At 43.9% G+C, this 23,697-nt stretch overlaps 1 protein-coding gene across 9 annotated transcripts in view; it reads left to right on the top strand.

Moving 5' to 3' along the window:
* The window catches only part of PTPRM (protein tyrosine phosphatase receptor type M), a 1,907,823-nt gene that overhangs the window by 1,654,738 nt on the left and 229,388 nt on the right, over window positions 1–23,697 (top strand). For all 9 annotated transcript variants that reach the window (XM_029591025.1, XM_029591024.1, XM_029591022.1 and 6 more), the window contains one exon: window positions 11,776–11,863. In XM_029591025.1, the coding sequence (XP_029446885.1) occupies window positions 11,776–11,863 (88 nt within the window). The remainder of the gene's footprint in view (window positions 1–11,775; window positions 11,864–23,697) is intronic.

Raw genomic sequence — 23,697 nt, 5'->3', positions numbered from 1 at the left:
TTGGGTCGGTCCTCCTCTTCTCAGCACTGAGCAATGCTGATTGGGCGGGCCTGAGTGCAAAGTGGGTGAGCCACAGTCTACCTTGCCCACCCGTGGCTATGCCACAGGGCTGCACTCGGAGACTCTGAACTTTACAAACCAGGCAGGCAAAACTCAGTGTAAAAACAAATTGAATTGCTAAGGCAGGAACTTAACTACTCTTGTTGGTAGCAGAAACATCTGTTTCAGACTCACCAGCTGGTCTGAAAGTCATGAACCCATTCCTGTGTACAGTGGTTGGCCTCTTCATTCTGTCATATTACTGGATCTGTGTCCACTGCAAGGCAGGACACTGGGCTAGACAAGAGCTGGTCTTCTGCCTAGCCAGTCCACTCCCCCACAGCTTGAGCCCTTGGGTTCTGGAGACCAGTAGATCTGGAGCAAGGCTGGGAGGCTGAATGGGCTGTAGAAGAGAGCAGGAACTGGGATAAGATACAAGTACAGATGGATCCAGGCATACTGGGCAAGGGCAGGATATCGATACAGAGCAGGGCAGGCAATTACAAGACTGGACTGGGCAGGGCACGACAAGACCGGACACGGCAGACAGGACAGGACCAGACAAGAACTAAACAAGGCAACACAGAACAGAGAACATAAAAGCCTGAAGGCAGCAAGACTGGAGGCCCATTGGCCACAGAGCTATAGGCCCATAGGCCCCCAGGTACATAGAGGCCAGAAGGCCGCAAGGCATGATACAAGACTAGAGTAGGCCCGGAGGCCACAATACAAGGCAAGGTCTAGAGTAGGAAACAGAGCAAGGGGCAAGGATTGGCCTTGATAGGCCGCAAGGCAAGATTCAAGACAAGAGCAGGCCCCAGTGCCTCAAGACAATGTACAAAACAAGGATGGCCAGGTCAGAGAGCCGAGGTGACTCCACGAAGAGGCAAGATGGTTCTGGCAAGGCTGGGTTATATAGGGCTGAGACTTAGGCATGGTGAGAACCTGCTGACAAAAAAACCCCAATTATTTATTTATTTATTATTTAAAAGATTTTCTAATCCGTACTCTTAGCAAATGTTCAGAGCAGGTATAGAGATAAAACATACATAAATGTAAAACAAATAACATTAAACACATAAGGCATGATTTGAAAAAGCATTTAGACACTTAAATTGGTTTTTATGTATGTAAATGCATTTTACCTATGCAAGTGGGCTTTTGAAACTTGCTGCAATATATGCCATAGAACTGTCCATAGGATATTCACATGTAAGTGCACTTTTTGAATGTAAATTACTTTTTTAAATTGCTACAATAGTATGTTACATTTACCTTTTAAAATTACCTCTGTAACTAACATAAACATCATATATGCCTGGATATTCATTGTCACATTATTTGTGACAATTACTGCTAGCTTTTCAACACTATTCAAATTTTTGCAGTGCCTTGTTTCTGATACTACATCATTCTAGTCTATATTTATTACATACTTAAAGCTTCATTGAATGCATATGAAAATAAATTAGTTTTCAGAGCCTTTCTGAATGATTTAGGACAGGCCAGTGATCGCAAACTATCTGGTAGGAAGTTCCAGAATATAGGGCCGGCTACCCGGCCCTATATTCTGGAACTTCCTACCAGATATCAAGATGGGCAAATCTTGTGGATAGAACCTCCAACAGACTTTAATTAGCAGAGCGTAATATATGGGGGTTACCTGCACGCAGCGGTAGTTACTACCTTGCGAAGCTTGCTGGGCAGACTGGATGGACCATTTTGGTCTTTTTCTGCTGTCATTACTATGTTACTATGTGTAGGTTTATAAGCATATAGCACTGCGTTAGCCCAAATAGTAATATCTCCATACAATGAAGTATGGGTGAGAATTGCAAGCTTATATTGCACCCACCATTTGATTGGGAGCCATTGTGATGAAGTGAGAACAGGAGTAATGTGGTCAAGCGTGCATGTGCCTGTAAAGATCCTGGCGGCAGCATTCTGGACTATTTGCAAAGCTCGGGTGGTAGACGCTGGCAAACTAGTTTACAAAGAATTGCAATAGGCTAATCCATTCAATACCAATGCTTGAGGAATGTAGAGCCACAAGATTTCAGAACCAGAGGCTTTAGACATCTAAGCAGATGTAATTTATAGAATGAAAACTTAACAGCTGATTTTATATGTAGAATGAAAAGATAATGATGTATCAAGAATTATTCCCACGATTTGAACAATCAAATTCAAAAGCAGGCACAGTAGGGCTTAACACGATCAACTCTTTTTTTAACATTCAGCTTCAGTTTGTAGTGAAATAACCATCTTTTTGCTGTTGTAAGGCAAAGAAAAATAAGATCAAAAGTATTAGTCCAGGATAAACTGTAAGAAACAAAAAAAATTGAATGTCATCGGCGTAGATTTTGTAATTTACATTGAGACATGTGAAAACCCGGCAGAGGGAAGGAAGGCACTTATTAAAGAATGCGGCTGAAAGATCAGAGCCTTGAGGAACTCTGGTGGTCACAGGATTCCAGATGGAAATTGCATTGCCCATTCTGATTTGTTGACTTCAATTAGATAAATATGAAGAAATCCTATCAGGCACTTTGCCAGATAGACCAAATGCCTGTAACCTAGAAATAGGAATTTCATGATCAGTCATATCAAAAGCAGATGCTATGTCTAAGAGGACCATTAATAAGTGGTCCCGCAGTCAGATCCCCAAATAAAAGTATCTATGCTCAATACAAGCAAGGTCTCTTTACTAAAAACCCTCCTGAATCCAAACTGGCAATAGTCTAGTATCGCTTGCCCTTCTATAAAAGCTGAAAGCTGTGACAAAACTGCAGCTTCAGTCACCTTTGCCAGAAAATATAATGAGAATATGAGTGCAAGTTTGCACAGTTTTTTTGGATCTAAGTTTAGTTTCTTCAGAATGAGTTTGACAGAGCCCTGTTTCAATGAGTCAGGCAGAGACAGCCTGTAGTTAATGATAAATTTGTGATAGCTGCAATAGGTTTGCATATTTCATGTTTCAAGACTTTTCAAATAGATGTTGGGCAAGGATTTAATGGACAAGAAGAGATATTCATCTTAGAGGGTATTTGAAGAATCCCATCTTCTAACACTGTATCAAATTTATGCCATGTATTGGATGCAAAGATACCATTGTTTAGTTCTGTGACGTCAATCGTATCAATTTCTTTGCAAAGATTTACAGCCTTCTCATGAAAGTAGAATGCATCATTGCATAATTCAGGCTACGTACAGCACTATTATTCTAATTGGTAGATTTAGTAGTAAGAGATTTAACCATATGAAATAGTTCAATTGAATTATTCCCTACAGATCGAATCTTACTAGAAAAATAGGCCTTTTTAGTTGAATTAATTTCCTCCTGATGTATTGATAAATGGTCCTAGGGCCAAGATAGCTTTTGCCATTTTTACTCACAGCGTCACCTATAAAATTCAACATCATCAAGTGGATTTTCCTTTAGCCAGGGAAAAATGACATAAAAAAGAAATATGCTAAATTACTGCAGTACTTTAACGCCTGGTACCTCATGAGAGAGTGCATATTCAAATAAACATTTGTGCCTTCCATTCTGCAACCTGAACCCTGTCATTCTGCGTGGCGAAGGAAATAAGAAACACATTCATAGAATTTCAACCATACAAAACACCAGAAAAATCAGCCTCGGGTGCACTGGGACCAGCAGGGAACCAATTTACTTCCAAAAATCATCCACCAACTAGACAGGGACAGTTTACTTAGACTCCTCCACTAGTCACTGAGGGGACTAGCAGGGAACATTCCTTCACACTTCCTTGCACTAATCTCCTGGGTAGAGAAGATGCATTCCAAAATAGTCCTGTAAAAGGTCTGGTTATTGCCTCTCTCCCTTATATTCTCCACAGAGAGGATATACGCTCACAACTTATACCTGGGTCTCTGGGTTTAGAGGCCCAGTTCCCCAAGTCACTTAAGATGTTCCGGTTGGAGAAATCTAGGTAAGGTGACAATTTCCCCCACATCTCGTCCATCCTTCAACTCCTGGTAGAATTCTGAAAGAAAAGTTAGCATTAATAGAAGAAAGGGTCTGGAATACTTCCTCCTAGAAATCAACCAGCCATGTTAAACGGCACACCAAAATAATAAATATCACAGATTGAAATAGTGTCAGGATAATAACAAAGAAGACATGTTTGTAATATTTTTTTGGTGATCTTTTGGGAGGTTTTCAGTGGGGGGGGGGGGGAGGGGGTTTCAAATCCAAAGTTTAAAATGCTAGAAGATTAAACTAAAGTCCTCGCAGCATCTTTAGATCTTCTAGCTCTCTTCTTGGCAGGCCTTCAACTTCAGGAGCTGGCTCCCCACGATTCCACAGAAAGTCCCTCAAAATTCAAATGAAAGGCAAGGCCATCATTTTGACCTTCTATCAAGAAACTGATAACTTCTCAGCACCTACCAAAAAAAAAAAAAATAGGACAAACAAACAATATAGGACAACAGATAGAGAAAGAAGTCTCTTTGTCCTGAAGTCTGCTTCAAAAGAAACTGGATTCACTGGGAAACAGTGAAGCAAGATTTACTGTCTGTAGTAGTGGTACCCTTCTTCTCTGGAGGTTTCTCTCTGGACTCAACTGGCCAGCATCCCAGAAACATATGATCCACTGAAAATCCCTGAAGCAGCTCCAGCACAGAAAACGTCATCCTTTTGGCCCCAGGTCAGGTGAAGACAAACAGCACTGGAAGTAGACGTGCAGGTAGCGCAGCCATAATGGACTGTGGCTCCAGTCCAGGATTTCCAGCTCTTTCACCCCCATTTCCCGATCTCTCTCTGGATTGCTGCAGCCATCTCAAAGGTGATGGCCAATTCCCTGCATAGTAGCTCAGCTCCTATCATCACCCCCATAGCTGAAGGGGTGGGGAGACTCCTCTCTCGGCCGCAAAGCACATAATGCACTGCCCCTTTTACGGATGCACTTTGTAGGCTCTAGGACTCAGCAACTGGCTGCAGATAACCAGTCCCTCTTCCGGCCCTCCTCACCTGGTACAGTTGCTCTACCAGCTCAGGTGGTTTCTTAACTGACTGCTGCAGCATACTTGCATCCCTGCTCACATCAGTGTTTCCCCTTCGTTAGCCCCCCCTTTCTTCCAGTACATCCCCACAGCCAGTAAAACATGTGCCCAGTGTCATCCTTGCCTCATCGCTGAGCTCACTGCCGGACCCACCGCCAGCTCTCTTCGGGTGTGCTCCCGCACCACTGACTCTTCACTTGCCGGCCTCTGCAGTTCCGCAGTAGCAGGGGAAGTTGCTAGGAAAATTGGCAGGTGGCTCCCACACTGTCACAGGTGATCCCTCCTGGTCCCGCTCACCTCCGGCCACGGCCTCCTTGTTCAAGCATGCTCTCTCCTCCTCAGCGGGCTCTACTGCAGCCCTTTCCAGTTCCACTGCAGTTCGCTGCAACAGGGGAAAGGCTGATAGCGGCTGCAAGGCATCCTGCTGCAGCAGGGAGAGCAGTTGAGCCCACTGGTGTCAAAGAATGCAGTGCAGAGCAGAGAAATCCTGCATGACCAACCTCTCTGCCTCCCAAACTAAGGAGAGAATTGATGTTCCATCCTGGCAACTAGGCTCCTGGGCCATGAAGTCTTCAGCCATGTAGCCTGTCTCCATCTCTCCTGCAGGCAACACTCCCACCAGGGGCGCAGGCAGGCACATCTTCCAGGCGACGTCAGCAGATCCTGAGGCTCCTGCACCAGAACGTCACCTCGATTCACCCCCTGGAAAGTAACCACAGGTTTTTCTTCTTCTCCATGCCCCGAAATCAATGGGGCCAAAAATGAACATTTTCCACAACAGTCTCTTAGACAGTAAAAAGCTGCGATTGTCACAAAAATACTCAAAAACAGGTCTAGAACACCAAGGGGCGGATTTTCAGAGCCCTGCTCGCGTAAATCCGCCCAAAACCGGGCGGATTTACGCGAGCAGGGCCCTGCGCGCCGGGAAGCCTATTTTACATAGGCCTCCCGGCGCGCGCAGAGCCCCGGGACTCGCGTAAGTCCCGGGGTTCTCCGAGGGGGGGCGTGTCGGGGGGGGGGGCCCGGTCGTCGCGGCGTTTCGGGGGCGTGTCGGCAGCGTTTTGGGGGCGGGTACGGGGGCGTGGCTATGGCCCGGGGCGGTCCGGGGGCGTGGCTGCACCCTCCGTACCCGCCCCCAGGTCGCGGCCCGGCGCGCAGGAGGCCCGCTGGCGCGCGGGGATTTACGCCTCCCTCCGGGAGGCGTAAATCCCCCGACAAAGGTAAGGGGGGGGTTTAGACAGGGCCGGGCGGGTGGGTTAGGTAGGGGAAGGGAGGGGAAAGTGAGGGGAGGGCAAAGGAAAGTTCCCTCCGATGCCGCTCCGATTTCGGAGCGGCCTTGGAGGGAACGGGGGTAGGCTGCGCGGCTCGGCGCACGCCGGCTATACAAAATCCATAGCCTTGCGCGCGCCGATCCAGGTTTTTAGCAGATACGCGCGGCTCCGCGCATATCTACTAAAATCCAGCGTACTTTTGTTTGCGCCTGGAGCGCAAACAAAAGTAGGCTATTCGCGCGCCTTTTAAAATCCGCCCCGAAGTCTTCAATCCATTAGCCTATACTTATATGAGCCTCAATTTTCGTAGGGCTCTTCCCCCCATACCCCCTTCAGAGGCAATGGAGTACTGACTCACTCCTCACTTGGTGCAACCCCTGCAGAACCAGGTACAGAATCATGCTGTGGATAACAGGTTTATTTGTGGGGCCGAAGGAACCCCAAAAATATAGTCCAAATAAAAGTTGATGCTCCCAACAAGAGAGAATTTATTATAAATATTAAAAAAAATATATATATATATATATCCAAGATGCAGGGAAAGCAGATCCAACAAAAATAGTTCACTGTTCCAGAAGAATAAGAGACAGCTTCTCAGACAGTCCAAAAGTTCAAAACAGTTACTTACTTTCTCATGTCATTTGAGCACAGTCAAAATTAAGATTTTTCCTTTCTTTTGGCCCTACTAAAGAACAGGAAAGTTTTCCTTCAAACTCACACTGCTATCTGCAGACTTCCCTGGAACGGTGGATTAGGGGTTCCACTTCTCCAAGTTAGCCTTTGGCGGAAGACAGAGTCGCTTCCCAATGGATCAGGCTTCTCCAACCCACTTGCCCTGGACTACCCAGGACCAGCTTCAGGTTCTAACACTTCAACCATCCTCTGAATATCTCATCTCATACTTTATACCACCTCCAAAACCCATCCTTTTTGGAGAAAGCATCCTCCTACAAATCACTCCCTTAACTCGCAGCTCCCTAGACCTCCCACTGCTGAACATTCCCAAATATTAAAGTATAGTACCATCTGGTGAAGCCTAACAGATGACATACACATGTATAATTCCAGGCTGAGAATCATACATTTGCATATGTTGCCAGAGCGCCATGCACACACCCCCAGCCTGAGTATCATGGACATACATGCAGTCTTTAGTTCATACCTAGGCGTACACTCCACTATATTCTCATATACACAACAGGTGCAGATTTATATTTGTTTCAGCTGTACTGATCTTTTTCACTATAATAACCTTTTACCTCTTGGTTCTTTCAGTCACTTCAATTGTGGGTTTTTTCTCCTCTGCTTCCAGTCATCCCTGAAAGAGAGCTCTAACCTTTGAGCCTGTTTAAAATTTTTTGAAGTGTTCAAAATTTTAAATAGGCTCAAAGGTTGGAGTTCTCTTTGAGGATTTTGTTTGCATATAGATTTGTTTTTTGTATATTTCTTTTAGTATATCAGTGATAGAAAATTTGGTATAAATAGGGCATTGGTTATTAATACAGAGGTCCACAAATGTCTAACAAAAAATTGCTATATTTATAGTATCTGCCCTTTTTAATAATAGTGGTGTGAGCAGGAATTTAAACAAATCCTGTTATCGTGTTTACAATAACTATAAATTCAACTGCAACTTTGTTAAAATGGATTAATAACTGGATCATATCTAGTAGATGGCATAATATATTTGACAAAACAAAGGCTTTTTGTTTTTATAAGCTTGATGTACAGTAAGGATTATTTTTTTTGTAAATGGATTCTCAAATGCTGAATGAAATGACAACCATTTAAAAAAAACAAACCAGTCATTATTAAATATTGCAAAGAATTGTTGGAAGTGCAAACAGAATTTGTGAGACTGCTGTTAGTGTAGTTTGCATATTGAAAGCAAGTTAAACTTTTTGCACACATTAAAAAAAAGCCCAGAGAAGCCATTAAGTTACCATGAAGCAAAGCATATGGTAAAGAGGCAGGATAAAGCACATGATTCCATACAGCAGTGATGCAGCCTAAAAGACAGTAAAAAATAGGTAGTTTGGTCTTTTTTATGGTGCTATCATACACAGAAGGGGAATCATCATATTAACAATTCAATGCCAAAATTATAATCACCTGTCCCAAGTTTTCATAATGCATAATCCAACTATTTAAGTGAAAAATGCAAAATGTAAACTTATTTGTACAATTGCTTCAACTATTTTTCAAAGCACATAAGTCGCACACATCCCAAAGAATGCTTCAAAACACCATGAATTCAGTATCTCACATCAGATCTTCATGTAGGCGCCAGATTACCTGCATAAATCCATACCAGACCAGATGCTTTGCTAGACTTCTTTCCTCAGAAACCAAACTGGCACTCAACTGAGTAATCATAACAGCAGACATGAACAGCCACTCACTCAGCAATGTATGATGATTTGAACATAAGAAAATGCCATGCTGGGTCAGACCAAGGGTCCATCAAGCCCATCATCCTGTTTCCAACAGTGGCCAATCCAGACCATAAGAACCTGGCAAGTACCCAAAAACTAAGTCTATTCCATGCTACTGATGCAATTAATAGCAGTGGCTATTCCCTAAGTAAACTTGATTAATAGCAGGTAATGGACTTCTCCTCCAAGAACTTATCCAAACCTTTTTTAAACCCAGCTACACTGATGGCTGGTTTTTTAATGGCCCACGCACATAAAGCACAGGGTTTATGTGAGCAGCCGGGCCTTGTGTGCGCTGTGCACATTTTAAAAGGGGCCCGGCTGTTCATGTGCACAAGAGCTGGGCCTCGGCAGAGGTGTGGGGGCGGGAGGGGAGGTGCCTGGTACAGTGGCCATTTGCTGCTGTGCCAGCGCACGCAACTTACTACAGCTCCTTTGCAGGAGCAAAAAAAAAGGTAACAAAATGATGGGGCCCTAGGATAGGGATAGGGGGGTGGGTAGGTTAGGGGAAGGGAGGTTAGGGTAGGAGGTAGGTGCAAACTGGGGAAGGCCCTGATGCATCGCCGTGCAAATAAGGACAAAATCCTCTACCCTTTGCACGTGCTGCCGCCGATTTTATAACATATGCGCATGTTATAAAATCGCGCGTCCATGTGTATGCGTCGAGTAGCACGCACACATGGACGTGCGTGTGCAAAATCTACCCCTAACTGCACTAACCGTATCCCCTGGCAACAAATTCCAGAGCTTAATTGTGTTTTGACTGAATAAAGCTGGTATGCGTTGAGTGAATGAAACTGGTATGCCTGATGATATTCTCCCTCAAAAGAGGGAATATACCCATATGAAGAAACACTTCCTACATAAGATGAAGCAGCTGTTCAGAAAGTGATCAAAATCCCAAAGCAGTCCATCTTGCCAGGTATTACACCTTGCAATTCCACACATACCTCACTCTAGCATCAATAAAGAAATAATACAGAAAGCCAAGCAAGTTTTGATCTAAAAGAAAAACCCCATAATATCCACTTAGGGGTAGATTTTAAAAGAAGCGCGATCAGCCTACTTTTGCTTGCGCATCAGACTCAAGCAAAAGTACGCTGGATTTTAGTAGATACGCGCGGAGCCGCGCGTATCCACTAAAATCCTGGATCGGCGCGCGCAAGGCTATCGATTTTGTATAGCCTGCGCGCGCCGAGCCGCACTGCCTCCCCCCCGTTCCCTCCAAGGCCGCTCCGAAATCGGAGCGGCCTCGGAGGGAACTTTCCTTTGCCTCCCCTCACCTTACCCTCCCTTCCCCTACCTAACCCACCCACCCGGCCCTGTCTACACCCCCCCCCTTACCTTTGTCGGGGGATTTACGCCTCCCGGAGGGAGACGTAAATCCCCGCGCGCCAGCGGGCCTGCTGCGCGCCGGGCCGCGACCTGGGGGCGGGTACGGAGGGCGCGGCCACGCCCCCGGACCGCCCCGGGCCGTAGCCACGCCCCCGTACCCGCCCCCAAAACGCTGCCGACACGCCCCCGACACGCCCCCTCCGAAAACCCCGGGACGTACGCGAGTCCCGGGGTCTGCGCGCGCCGGTAGGCCTATGTAAAATAGGCTTACCGGCGCGCAGGGCCCTGCTCGCGTAAATCCGCCCGGTTTTGGGCGGATTTACGCGAGCAGGGCTCTGAAAATCCGCCCCTTAGAGTTCTACATGGCCTACTTAGCCGAGCCCTCCTAAACACATTTTTATATTTACTCAGTTGAGTATCATTTTAATTTGTGGCACGTAAGGGACATGTCACTAGTCAGTTATGCTCTCTGGGGGTAATATTCAGCCACTGGCCAGATTAGCTAATCTCGCTAAATTTGGCAGAATAATCAGTGGTGCATTTGCATCATTGAATATACCCGACTATCTTAATGCTAGCCAGATAACTTTATCTGGCTATATTTATGATACTCTACATTATAACCACAGTTAGATGGATATGTTATTTAACTAACTCTGAATATTGGAGTTAGTTAGATAACTTATCTGCCTAAATTAACTCTGCCCTGAAATGCCCCTATGTTATCCAACTAAACTTTAGCTGGATGTTGAGTTATCTAACTAACGTGTAGTCAAATAAATGGCTGAAATATTCAAAAGTCGGCATATACCCGGATAACTCAGAAGTTATCCGGCTAAATGCTGCTGAATATGCACATCTCTATAATTTAATCAGAGGTTCACAAATATCTAACAAAAAATTGCTATATTTATAGTATCTGCCCTTTTTAATAATAGTGGTCCCTTTACCAGTTTATGCCTTTCTAGTAAAAAATGTACAGTGTTTACAAAGCAAGCAAAATCCATCATTTGTCAGATAATGGGATAGTTTTTGTTGCTCCAAAATTGGTGGTAGTTGAAATTCAAGCTATGACTGGTTCAAATAGGATCTCTGCTTTGAAGGAAGAAGCCCAGCAGGTCCTCTCTTTTGGTTATAGTTCATGTAGGAAATGTATCTGGCGCCTTCCAGGATTTTGATTCAAGACACTGGGTTTGTGGTGTTTGGAAGTTTTCCTTTGGCAGTGTGAGACCTCTGTGTACTGAAGCACACTTACAGGAAGTGTTCAGAAGTGTTTATAGTGTCTGTCGCATTTCCAACTTAAAAAGTTGGATGCTACACTATGAAATTTTTGGGGCAGAGCTTGATTTATTAATGTGATGAGTCCCCATTTTTTGAATGATGATCCCATTTAAAAGACCACAGTTCCTTCATTACTATCTTTTAGTCTGTCAAATACTATCAGGCTTTTGCTTTTAAGAATATTTGAATATGATATCTTGCTTTCACAGAGAAAGAAACTGATATAAACGCCTGGCAAATATATTAACCACATGAATCCATTATAAACTATGAGTGTTTCCCCTTCTGTCAGTTGCCTCTATACCTTGGATTGCCTGTAGGTGATTTTCCAGATTTTGTTGCTCTCAGCCTTACTTTCCGCTCTCTCATTTTTTTTTTTTTAATAGAGCTTCTTTGAAGGACAGTCAGCACCATGGGACTCGGCTAAGAAAGATGAGAACAGAATGAAGAATAGATATGGGAATATCATCGCATGTGAGTTTTGATACTGCAGTTGTGGAGCTGCCTAACTTTTTTTCTTTTCTTTTTTATGTTGCTGCAAGTTAAGCCTGTATTTGTAGCTGCAATTCTCCCCTCCTAAAAAAAAAAAAAAAAAAGAATATTGAACGTGATTGCAGGAGCTGGATAATATTTCAGCTTAGCATACCGGTTTGCATGCAAATATTTTAACTTTTTAATTAAATGTCTGGTTGAGGATTGGTGTAATTGAAAAATTGTAAATGGCATCAGAGCACTTCTAAAGCAATAGTATGATGACATTTTCTATTTCTTTCAGTATCGAATTTTATCCCTAGACTTATGACAGTGCATAAGCTGAGTCCACTCATGCTAGTCAGCCATCCTTTTTAATGACATGTTATCCTATCTGATGGGCCTGACATGATTCTTTGAAGCCCGCTTTTTAAAAGAAAGTAGAAGTCAAACAGCAATGGAGCATTCCTTCCTGTTTTAGATACATATGCAATAATGGAAAACTTCTCTAAAGTAATTAAAAGAACTCCAAAAGAGAACATGTCTACCAACGCTTCTAGAGGCAGAAATCAATAGTAATTAAAACGAAAATTCGAAGGGGGCAGATAGGGAATAGCTGCTGTGATTGCTGTGACCACAGATGACTGTCATGGAAAGTGGTTTTTTTATGTTTATGAACAGCACAATAAAATAAGATAAAAACTGATAATAAAAAAAATAAATAAAACCAGATACATCAGATGATTTGTCATGGAGATGTGAAGCTTTTCAACTCTATGGCATTTGCCAGCTAGTGGTGCTTCAGTGGTCTGTACGTAAAAATAGTTGGTAGTTTGTTGCCATTTGCAGTGAAACAGCACAACATCTCAGAAACCTTGAGCACAATTGGCACTAATTCACATCACAGCATGCTCAGTAGAAAGAAGCTGAATGAGCATGAAAGGGACTGGAAAAATAGTATTAGTGGTTAGGCTCTCAGTTATAAAACCTGGAGATTCCAGCTCATGCCCTCTCCCTTCCATGCGAATGAAGCTTGGATTGTAGTCTCTTTAGAGAAAGGGGCCTTCTAGGTAGGTGATTTGTTGTGTACATCACAAACTAAATTGACAATGCTATTATGAACCTGCCACCCTGAAGTGTGGTCCCTCTCAGACAGGGTTGAAGTGTCTTTAAAGATCATTTTGGAGGCCACGTGCTAATAGCTATCCATAATTTATTTTTTTTTTTGATAAATTGAAAACTATGGTTGCCAGAGCTGTCTAATGCCTTTTGTGAGAAATAAATTCACACAAAGTAAAAGTGAAAAAAGTAGAATCTAAGATAAATAGTAAGTAAATATTTGCTGTTTTGAGTGATGAACTAGTTTTTTTAGAAATGTCATTTTCTAGATCAGAGATTCCCGAACTTTAGCCAGTGTGATCCCCATGCATTGACCAAAACAAATTAGTTGGGGAAAGGGCAAAAGAAAATTCAAAATTAAAAAAAAAAAAATCTCAATCCCTCCTCAACCTCCTTTCTCCAGCCAATCCGCTCTCTCAGGCTCCCCCCTCTAGTTGATCCCTTTTCTCTCCATCTCCAGGCTTGCTCACTCCCCGCCCTAGGCTCATTTATTTATTTAAAAATTTTGTATACCATCATTCGCAAGAAACATCACAACGGTTCACATCATAGAATCATAAAAGCAACGGTAAATCCTGGTAGTTAAAATACAATAAGATATTTAAACAAAATAAAATTATTAATAAAAGGACCGGTAAAAAAAAAAAAAAAACAACTTAAGAATAATCGCTTATTCGTTCTAACTACTTCTTTCCTCTAAATGGTCTGCGTAGGCCTGCTCGAAGAGCCAAGTCTTCAGTGCTTTCTTAAACTCCTTAAACTCAGTTTACAGGCATAGTTCAACGGGCATTGTATTCCAAATACAGGGACCAGCAATAGAGATGGATCTGTCCCGTACTAGTATGAGGTGGGCTGAATTTACTGACGGAATTTGCAATAGTCCCTTATTGGCTGATCTTAATGATCTTTGTGGGGTGTGAAGCCGAATTACAAAATTCAGCCAATCTGTTTTTTGACCATGTATCGCTTCTCCCTCACACCCCAAGCCACCAGTCTTATATTTAGCTCATGCCTTTTCATTGATAGCTCAAGGCAAGTTACATTAAGGTTCATATATATATATATATATATATATATATATATATATATATTGTATAGGAATAGTGAATAGAAACTGGCCCATTAACTGGGCCCAGATAAAAGTTTAGGCAGGAGATTTAGCAAAAGACGTACCCTGGCTCCTCCCCTCTCCTTCAACACAAAACAATTACAGGGGCTTGGAAGCCCTAACAAAACTCCTCCCACTCTACTCACACTTCTTTGCCCCCTTCCAACAGGCAGACTGAATACCCTCTTGCCCCAGGGGCCCCACATCACCCCCCCCACAGGGAAGAGAAAGGGGACTGATCATGTGACCCTAGAGAAAGACAGACGGGCTAATGCAATAAGACGCATGCTGAAAACAGGCGCTTGCATTGAGAGCTCATTTTCCAGATGCGCACACAGCCGCATCCCCTGGGAGCCTGATGCTGTATTTAAATGAGGGGCAGCGTAAAAAAAAGGACACGCTAGGGGAGAAAATGTGCACGTGTAGTGCTCAAATGCAATGGGCGCCCACAACTGTAACGGGCGCTCAATACGAGCGTCTGTTTTTATCCCGCTTCTTCAGGCCGATTTCTTTGTTATTTTGCTGAGGTTGCTGAAGACGACCCTTGCTTTGGATGTCTAAACTGTGCAGTTATAAGAATTTACTTTTTTTTTTAAATCAAGCCAATATTCATTTATTTTTCAACACCGCAAGCAGTAAAATTAAACGCCACAATGATACTAAGTAGGAGGACACACAGAGGACTGTATTTTTTTATTTCTCATGAGCCCTTGATTGGCAAATTGACTTTTACTTCTCCTCCGGAGCCGGAGTTAAATTTTCCACACTAAAAAGTGTGCATTGGGCACCCAGCGATTTCCTGCATCGGGTGGGGGGGGGGATAATAGGTAATTCCTCATCTACATGGAATTTACATGTGATGGGAGACCCGTGCACTAGGCTGAGCGTACTTTATTGCATCGGCCCCAGAGAGAGGATTCAGCCTGCCTGCTGGGAGCAAGGCTTAGGGAGACACAAAAAGAGCTCTTCTTTATCTATTACCACCTCCTCCTAGCAGATAGGCTGAATCCCCTCTCTGTCTTTCTCTGAATGTAATTTGCTTTGAAGTGCCAAAAGGCAGAATATTAAATGAATAAATAAATAGATAGATAGATAGATAGATAGATAGACAGTCACAGATGCTTCCCCTTTTAGAGTAGATTCTGGCAGTTCTCTGGGTACTGAAGGGATTTCTTTTGGTGTGGGCTCCAACATATTTTTGGAATAAGTTGAGTGGAGAGTTTTCCACAGAAGACTCTATTGCTGTAGGCAAGGAACATGAAGTACTCTCTCTAGGAACTGATGCAATCAAAGGTTCAGGATCCATGGTATGAGAGATGACCCTTCATCCTGAAGTAGGAGCAGAGCAGCATTTCTTTTACGTGCACATATGTGCAAGGTTTTGTGGGCTACAGAAAGCAAGGGTAGTTCATCACCTGGGAACAGGAGCAGTAAGACACCTTCCATAGGGGCAAACTCCTGTATGAACTCAGAAGCCAGGGAAGGAAGGATCAGTTCCCTTTCTGATAACAAGGGTAGGTCCTGGAGCATGAGTTCCACAGAACTTGGCTCTTACCCCAAAGACTGAAAGTGAAGAGTCAGGGGAAGCAGGATCTGGCTTTTCCCTTCAAGAGGTAAACTGGACTGTATTCCCCATGGGCATAGGTTCTGTTATGCTTTTCAGGTCACAGGAACCAGAAATGATTCCTTTATAGGAGACAGATCCAGATACCTGCCCTTTATGGAACTTTGTCCAGACATGGTATCTTGAAGAAGGAAAACAGAAGCTGACCCTTTCTCTGGGGCCAGGCAAAGGTGAGCATCTCCTCTTACTGCAAGTTCAGGCAAGAAAAATAAGAGGGTGGGTTTGACATTGATTGAACAAGCAGGAATTCCTCTTGATTAGGCCCTCCAAAGGCTTGAACAAAGGCCTACACAAATCCACAGTACTATTTAAGAAGGGGGCTACATTGCTTAGCAAGGGCAAGCCCAGTTTAAATCCTTTACAGATAGCAGTCTAAACAGTAAGGTCACTGTGGTTTCATCAAAGGAATAGTCATGTAGAAATTTCTGGAACAGGAGGCAGCATTGCTCCATGAACTTGAGGAACCCCCATGAGTACCATTGGATTGTTCTAGGAATTTGAGGCTCCATGAACAGTTGGACAGTTGGGAACCACTATTCCATTTGAACTGGGTTAGGATCCTGCAGGATACTCACCTTCTGCTGGAGGAGCTGGATCTACATTGTTTGAACAGCATTTACTAAGTTCCTCAGAATATCAGGTGTCCTAGTCAACTGTTCAATCCTGGTCTAGCTTCTGGTTTTGAGCTGCTAGCAACTGTTCAGATACATCCGATTGCTGGCGAATGGTACATTAGCAAGATATGTACCTAAAGATTCTAGATGTCAGATGAAGGTTGCGGATAAAAAAGGAAGTCATCCAGGCAAAAAGAGTCTATCTTGGTGGAGAAGCCAAGGTCGTTTAAAAAAAAAAACAAACAAAAATCAGGCCTAGCTTGGAAGGCATCTAGGCAAGACTGTGGCCACTGGAATAGGCTCAGGACTAGAAAATAAGGAGAAAGGTGTAGAGCAGGAACATTGTAGCAGGGAAGACCTAGAGCAGGAACAGAAGAGTGGGACAGACTTGCTGGATGCAGATAGGGTTGCCAACTTTTCCATGGATGGTAACAAGACACCTACAAAACTTGATTTGGGTGGTGGGTGGGCAGTATTACCCATTGAGTCTGAGGACTGGGTAAGGGGGGGGGGGAGATTGCTATCAGTTGTTGATTCACAGTCATTGTATTACTTGGGCTCCAAGCACTCCCCTTCTGTACGCATTATTTTAGAAAATCCTCAGACACACACCAACAACATCCTCTCTCATATACAGTTTTGTTCTCTATGACAACGAAAGTCTCTCTAATACACATATAACATTCACCTCCTTACACACACAGACTCACTCACTTACCACTACCCCACAAACATACAACTGCCTTCTCACATCCATTTGCTTTCCCAAACACACAAACTCTTTTCTCGTACCACACATAAACATCTAGCATGTCTCTTTCCTTACACAGGCTCTTCTCACCTTCTTCCCTGTCTACCTCCACTTTCCAAATCTCCCGTCCACAGACAGCCTAAGGTTGGCTTATAGACTTCAGGATTTGAGGGGGAATAGGGGGAAAAAGCAAAAGTTACAGTGTACCCAGCACTCCTCACCCAAATGACGAGACACAGAGCTGTATAGAGCAGACCATTGCCCGTGCCAAGTTTTGGGCTTTACAGTTAGAATTTAAAAAGTAACAGAGAAATTCATTAAAAACCTTCCAAAGTCCCATAATCATACATTTAATTTGAAAATAAGACACTTTTACCTTTACCTTTTTCCCCCATATCATTCTATTCTTGCTCCTCTACTTCCATCTTCTGGTTTGTCTTTCCGTTTTACTTTTCCTTTCTGTGACTTTCCTCCTTTCCCCAGCACTCCCTCCTCCAGCTGACATTCTTTCCCTTCCACGTCACTTCTCCCCATCTCTCTTTTCTGCCTTCCTTAGATTGATGAATGTATCTCATCTTTTTTTTACCTCACACAGGTATCTCTGTCTTATTCTTCCATCACCTCATCTCAGTCCTCCTTCTCCAGTTTCTCCCATCTAGCCATCTTTCCTTTCTCTACCCCATCCTCTACAAGCCGTTTCTCGCTTTACTTAAACCCTTCCCAGCCTTTCATTTGATTGCTTTATATGCCCTTTCTCTCTCTCTCTCTCTTCTGTGCTCCTTTTCTTCTCCATGCCCTTGTTTTGCTCTCCCTCTTCTCTTTCCCCATGCCCTCCTCCTTCCCCCTCCCTTCCTTCCCCTGTGCTGTCCTCTCTCACTCTTGCCTCTCCCTCCCCAGTCCCCCATCTCTTCTCTTTTGCCTTTTCTTTCTATCCCTTTCTTTCCCTCTGCCCCACCTCTGTCTCTCTCCCATTCCTTCCCTCCATACCATTTTCTAACTTCTCTTTCTTTACCCTTCCTCCTCTGTGTCTCTCTCCTCCCTACCCTACAGTGGTGCGCAGTCAGGACCTCCAAGGGATTCAGTTTGCGGTTTTTTTTTTTTTCAAGTCTGACAGGGATAAATCAGACCCCTGCCTGAGCCAATTCTGCACTCAACCGCTACTTCTTTACCCCCCACAGCCAGCAGCAGGAGTTGTGTATAAGTAAACGTTATCTCCTGATGCCGCGTGGCCAGTCTTACACCTTATTGTGAGATCAGTCCCGTGACTGTTACAGTCCATGCCACAAAGGACCTGTGATATAGCAGGCCACCGCCAGCAGAGCCCATCCCGTCGGCAGCTGAAGATGAATCCCGATAGGCCACTGTGGGCGGGCTGAATAAGAGAGGACCTGCAACTCGGTGGCTTGGCAAAGAGTGGGGGAGGCTCTGAACCTATGGGTGTGAGTGAGAGAGAGCATGAGTTTGTCTGAGAATGAGAAAGCCACTGAATGTGAGAGAGTGCCAGTGCCTGTGTGTGTTCATGTGCAGCGAGCGCCAGTAAATGTGAGAGATTGCCTATGCCTGTGTGTGTGTGTACAGAGAGTCACTGAATGTGAGTGCCTGAGTATGTGTGTGTGTTTATGTGTATTAGGGAGAGAGAGCCACCGAATGTAAGAGAGTGCCAGTGTCCATGTGTATGTGTTTGTGCATAAAGCCACTGAATGTGAGGGAATGCCAGTACCTGTGTGTGTGTGTGTGTGTGTGTGTGTGAATGTGTGTGAGGGAGAGCCACTAAATATGAGAGAATACTTGAGTATGTATGTGTGTATGAGGAAGAGAGAGCCACGGAGTGTGAATGTGTGTATGAGGGAGAGCCACTGAGTGTGAGTGTCTTTTTTTTGTGTGAGAGCGTGCCTGTGTGTGTGTAAAAGCCAGAGAGTGCCTTTTTGTGTGTGGGGGAGAGAGAGTCACTGAATGTGAGAGTGTCTGTGTCTGTGTTTGTATGTGTGTGGAGTGCCTTTTATATGTATCTGTGTGTGTGTGTGTGAGAGAGAGAGAGAGAGAGAGAGAGAATACCTGGGTAGGGTAGTAGAGGGAGAGAGAGCCACTGAGTGTGAGAGTGCTCTTTTTTTGTGTGAGAGAGTGCCTGTGTATATAAAAGCCAGAGTATGAGAGAGTGTCTGTGTGTGAGAGAGAGAGCACAGAGTGTGAGAATATGCCTGTATGTATGTGAGGGAGGGAGAGCCACTGAGTGTGAGATTGCCTGTGTGTGTGGAATAGAAGGGGAGAGAGCTACTGAATGAGAGCATGCCTTAGTGTGTAGGTGTGTGAAGAACAGAGATTCATTGAGTGTGAGAGAGTGTCTTTGTTTGTATGAGGAAGAGAGAGTCACTGAGGGTGAGAGAGTGCCTTTCCATATAGGTATATGCGTGTATGTGTGTGAAGAAGAAGAAAGAGCCATTGAGTATGTGTGTGTGTGTGTTAGAGAGTGTGTATGGAGGAGAGAAAGAGAATAAGGTTTGTACATCCTCCTCCCTCCCCCTCCCACCGCCAACTAATCCAGGACAATTTCAAGGTGACTGAAAATCAAACATTCCCAGGTATAGAGAGCAGAGGATTTTTATTTATCCTTATTAGTTTTAATTGTTGGATGTTATTTCATGTCTGCTGTTTTAAATGTTTTATTGATGTAATATTTGCAGTGATGCTATTTCCTGGGTAGGGTTGTTGCTATTTGAGTCCTGGGAGTTAAGGTTGTTTTGATACGGCAGATTTGTCTCTTGGGATAAACTGTATTCTTGGCAGGCTGAGATAGCTTTTATTAGAGCTATGTAAGTATTCTCCCAAAATACTATACATGAACTATTGAGACCATATAGGACCGGTCTTTAGATGTGAATATCTCTGATTCGACATCTGAAGAAGGGGCCTATGTAGTTTTAAAAGTTCCTATACAATATTTTTAGGAAACTGTATTTATGTTGCAGGCATTTTTAGGCAGCCTGGCTTGTTCTGTTTACCTAATAGGTGGTGTATTGGTGTTTTAGGACCTGATGTAATATTTACATTGTTATCTTTTTATACATAAGCAGGTAGATTTTAAAAGTGTTGCTCGTGCATAAACAGCGCAAATTTTAAGAAGCTGGGAAGTACGCATGTCAAGAGTAAGGAGGCAGAAGATGGGGCAGGGCATAGGCATTCTCAAGACTTATACACGTAACCCCCGAATTTTGCAAGGCTGAACATGGCAACGCTCGCCATGTTACTTACATACCTTTACTATTGGTCCTGATGAGGCTCGAGTCTGGCGATTTTGGGCCAGAGGGATCCTGAACGAGAGAGAGAGAGAGACAATCTGACACTCTATATATCTTCCACTGTAAGAGGAGCACTTTCAACTCAGGGTGGATTTTGAGGGGCTAGTGTTACATTGGTCTGCCTAGAGCGCGTGGTAAGGATATTTTAAATAATAAATGTGTACTTACACACATGATATAAAATTAAGCGGATTTTTACTTGTGTACCCAATATGCGCGTTTATGGGCCCATGCGTGCTCCTTTGAAAATTTATCTGGAGTGCTGGTAGTTAGTGCTGTTTCAATATGGCAGGTTTACCGTATTGTAATTGTTTATTCATAGCTTTCTGAGGGCCAAGCCCACCCCCAATGCATATTACAAAAAACTTAATGCCATATGGGTTCCAAATATGTTTTGTATGTTGGGGAAAGGGAACAGAGGAAGTGGAACTGCTGAAAGCTTGGGGAAGGGGGTGTGGGAGGGTAGAGGGAACGGAGGGAAGCAAGATTGTTAGTGACTCGGGAGCTGGAAGTGGAAAGAGGGCTGAGGGAGCGAGACTGACTCCCATACTATAAATGTCACCGCACGCCACTGCTTCCCTGTCCCCCTTCTGTCTCTCTGTACTTTCCTACCCTAATCCCTTTTTAACTCTCTCATCTGCTACCATGTACCTTCTATGTCTGTCTCTCCTCTGAGCCTGCTTCTCTCTTCCATGGCTCAGCAGCACTCTCAGCCCAGTGCAAGGTGAAGAAGGGAGTGGGTGCTGAGAGGCCTCTTGTTGCCAGAGGTCTGAGAAAGCCACTGGGAGCTGTAGGGAAGGGACTGTGCTGTGCCCCCTCCTCCTTTTCTTCATGTTATCCAATCAGAGCACAGAAAAAGGAGGTGGACGCAGGGATGCTGCACCGCTCGTTGCCGAGAGGTGCCGGCCCTACCTGCCCGTAACCAGGAAGCCCTGTGGGAAGAGGGAGAAGCTGCCTACACAAACTGAATTATCAGTGTCTGGTCAGTACTTCTCGGCAGACACTGTACAGGAAGCTTAAAAACCAGGCTGCCTGGTCCAAAACTAGGTGGTTGGCAATCCTAGATGCGGAGCAGGAGCACTGGAACAGGACTGCAGAACTGCATATGGAGAAAGGCAGATGAGCAGCAGGTCCAGAGGGCATGTACCAGCCAAGGTGTGTCATGTTTCCTTTGTATACTAGCACCAGTCAGGGCATGCACTGTGCTAAACCAATGGGACCTTCATAAGGCATGTCTAACTACCTGGTAACCGGAGGGTTAATGTCCCTTGGCCTTGCCCTCTCTCTGAGGCTTCTCTGCAGCTGTTTGGCCTTTACCTTCTAACAGGCCGATACAGGTGGAGCGCACTGTTAACCAGCATTTGGACGCGCGTTTTCGACGCACATTTTACTTTAAGAAATTAGCACCTACCCAAAGGTAGGCGTTAATATCTGCCGGCGCCGGGGAAGTGCACAGAAAAGCAGTAAAAACTGCTTTTCTGTGCACCCTCTGACTTAATATCATGGCGATATTGTCGGAGGTCCCAAAAGTTAAAAAAAAAGTTAAAAATAATAATAAAAAAAAATTTTAAATGGGCCCGCGGCTCAATTTTGCCGGCGTCCGGTTTCCGCACCCATGGCTATCAGCGGTTTGAGAACCGACGCCGGCAAAATTGAGCGTCGGCTGTCAAACTCGCTGACAGCCGCCGACCCTGTCCAAAAAGAGGCACTAGGGACGCGCTAGTGTCCCTAACGCCTCTTTTTACTACGGGCCCTAATTTAAATAAATTAACTTACTGAATCGCGCACACAGGAGAGTAGCCTGTGTGCGCACGCGCCAGGAGAGCGCTCACCCACTCTCCTGTGATTTTTACTGTATCGGCCTGTAAGTTTGCTGGTGCAAGCTCCGTGGACCCTGACACAGAGTTGGGAGGGCACAAATAAGAGCAGCTTACAAGCGTTCACAAATGCTGGTTTGTGGCATTTTCATAATCCTTATAGACAAACATTTCCCCCACCCTGAGATTTTCGTGTAGCAAAGCATTTGTTTTAGAAACATGCATTAGCAAGTTCTTCTTTTAATGATTTCTTAATCCTCTTTTTAAATCCCTGAAGATGTCACTGTCTCACAAATAACTTGTAGTGGATGTGAACAGATCTGGACTCCCTGTGAAGAAATGAGTTTGCAAGGGCCGCGAGGTTCATTCATTACCTACCTGATTTGAATTTGAGTGGGCACTGATACACTGGTGTTTATCTCTCAGAAGAGGAAGGGACTTCAGCACGCTGAATGGAGCCCCCTTCCTATCCAAAACCCCTGTGTAAAAGAGCTCTGCAGTTCATTAGTAGTACAAACTCTTCCTGTGGGTTTTCTCATCAAGTAACGAAAATCTTTTCAGTAAAAGCATTAAAATGTCTTCCTTGGTCTGGATATGGTTTTGTATCTTGTTATGGCTGCTCTTAAAATTCTTTGATTTTGCATGTAGTTTAGTTGACTAATGATTTTTAACCCAAAAATGTGGTGGTGTTAAAGCTATAGAACACAAATTTAATTTTTCTTAGCAACAGGTTTAATTCTATTTTGCAAGGAAGTAAATTTAAAAAAATATGAAAATGTATTCTCATGGTTTTTGAATGCTTTCAGTTCTAATATGGAGAGCAGCTGTGTGCAATACAGAATGGATCAGGCATATGAAAGAGTTTCTCCTACATTTTGATCATGGAAAAAATTCTTAGTATGCTATCTCTTCTAATGAGTGCCTTACTTTTCAGTCTGCATGCAGTTAAAGTTCTTTGATTAAAACATTAATACAAGGGAGAAGGTGAAAAAAAATGTATGTGTTTGTATATAGAAAGACACGGAAATCAAAATGAGAAACTGCATTTAGCAGGAAAATCCTTTTTGTGGTCTAAGCAGGATACAGTTAAACGAGGTTTTAACAACTGCATTATGAGTGCATAGAACTGAATAAGCTGCTGTAATACTTTCTAAATATTATATACTATTTCATTATATGGGAGGAGGTTCAGTCCCTTTAAAAATCCATTTGCGCCCGCCCAATGGAAGTGACCTAGTGGCAGCTCAATCAAAGCTGCCTTTTTTTCCCTATTTCACCAATGTACTGTGTATCTTATTAGTAGAGAAACAGTGCTTTTCATTAAGGTAAACATCATGAAGCTTCATGAACAAGTCTAAAAGCAAATGCAGGAACTGCAGTCTAGAAAGATCTGTTTACATGTTTGTGCCCCGGTGAACTTGTGCATGTTCCTTAGAACGCAGCCTGGATTGTTCATGGTGTAACTAATCGGTGGCAATTTGTGCTGGCTTTTTTTTTTGTGTGTGTTT

Source organism: Rhinatrema bivittatum, chromosome 2 (assembly GCF_901001135.1).
Source record: "Rhinatrema bivittatum chromosome 2, aRhiBiv1.1, whole genome shotgun sequence".
Classification (NCBI taxonomy): domain Eukaryota; kingdom Metazoa; phylum Chordata; class Amphibia; order Gymnophiona; family Rhinatrematidae; genus Rhinatrema; species Rhinatrema bivittatum.
This window is presented reverse-complemented; position numbering and strand designations above follow the sequence as displayed.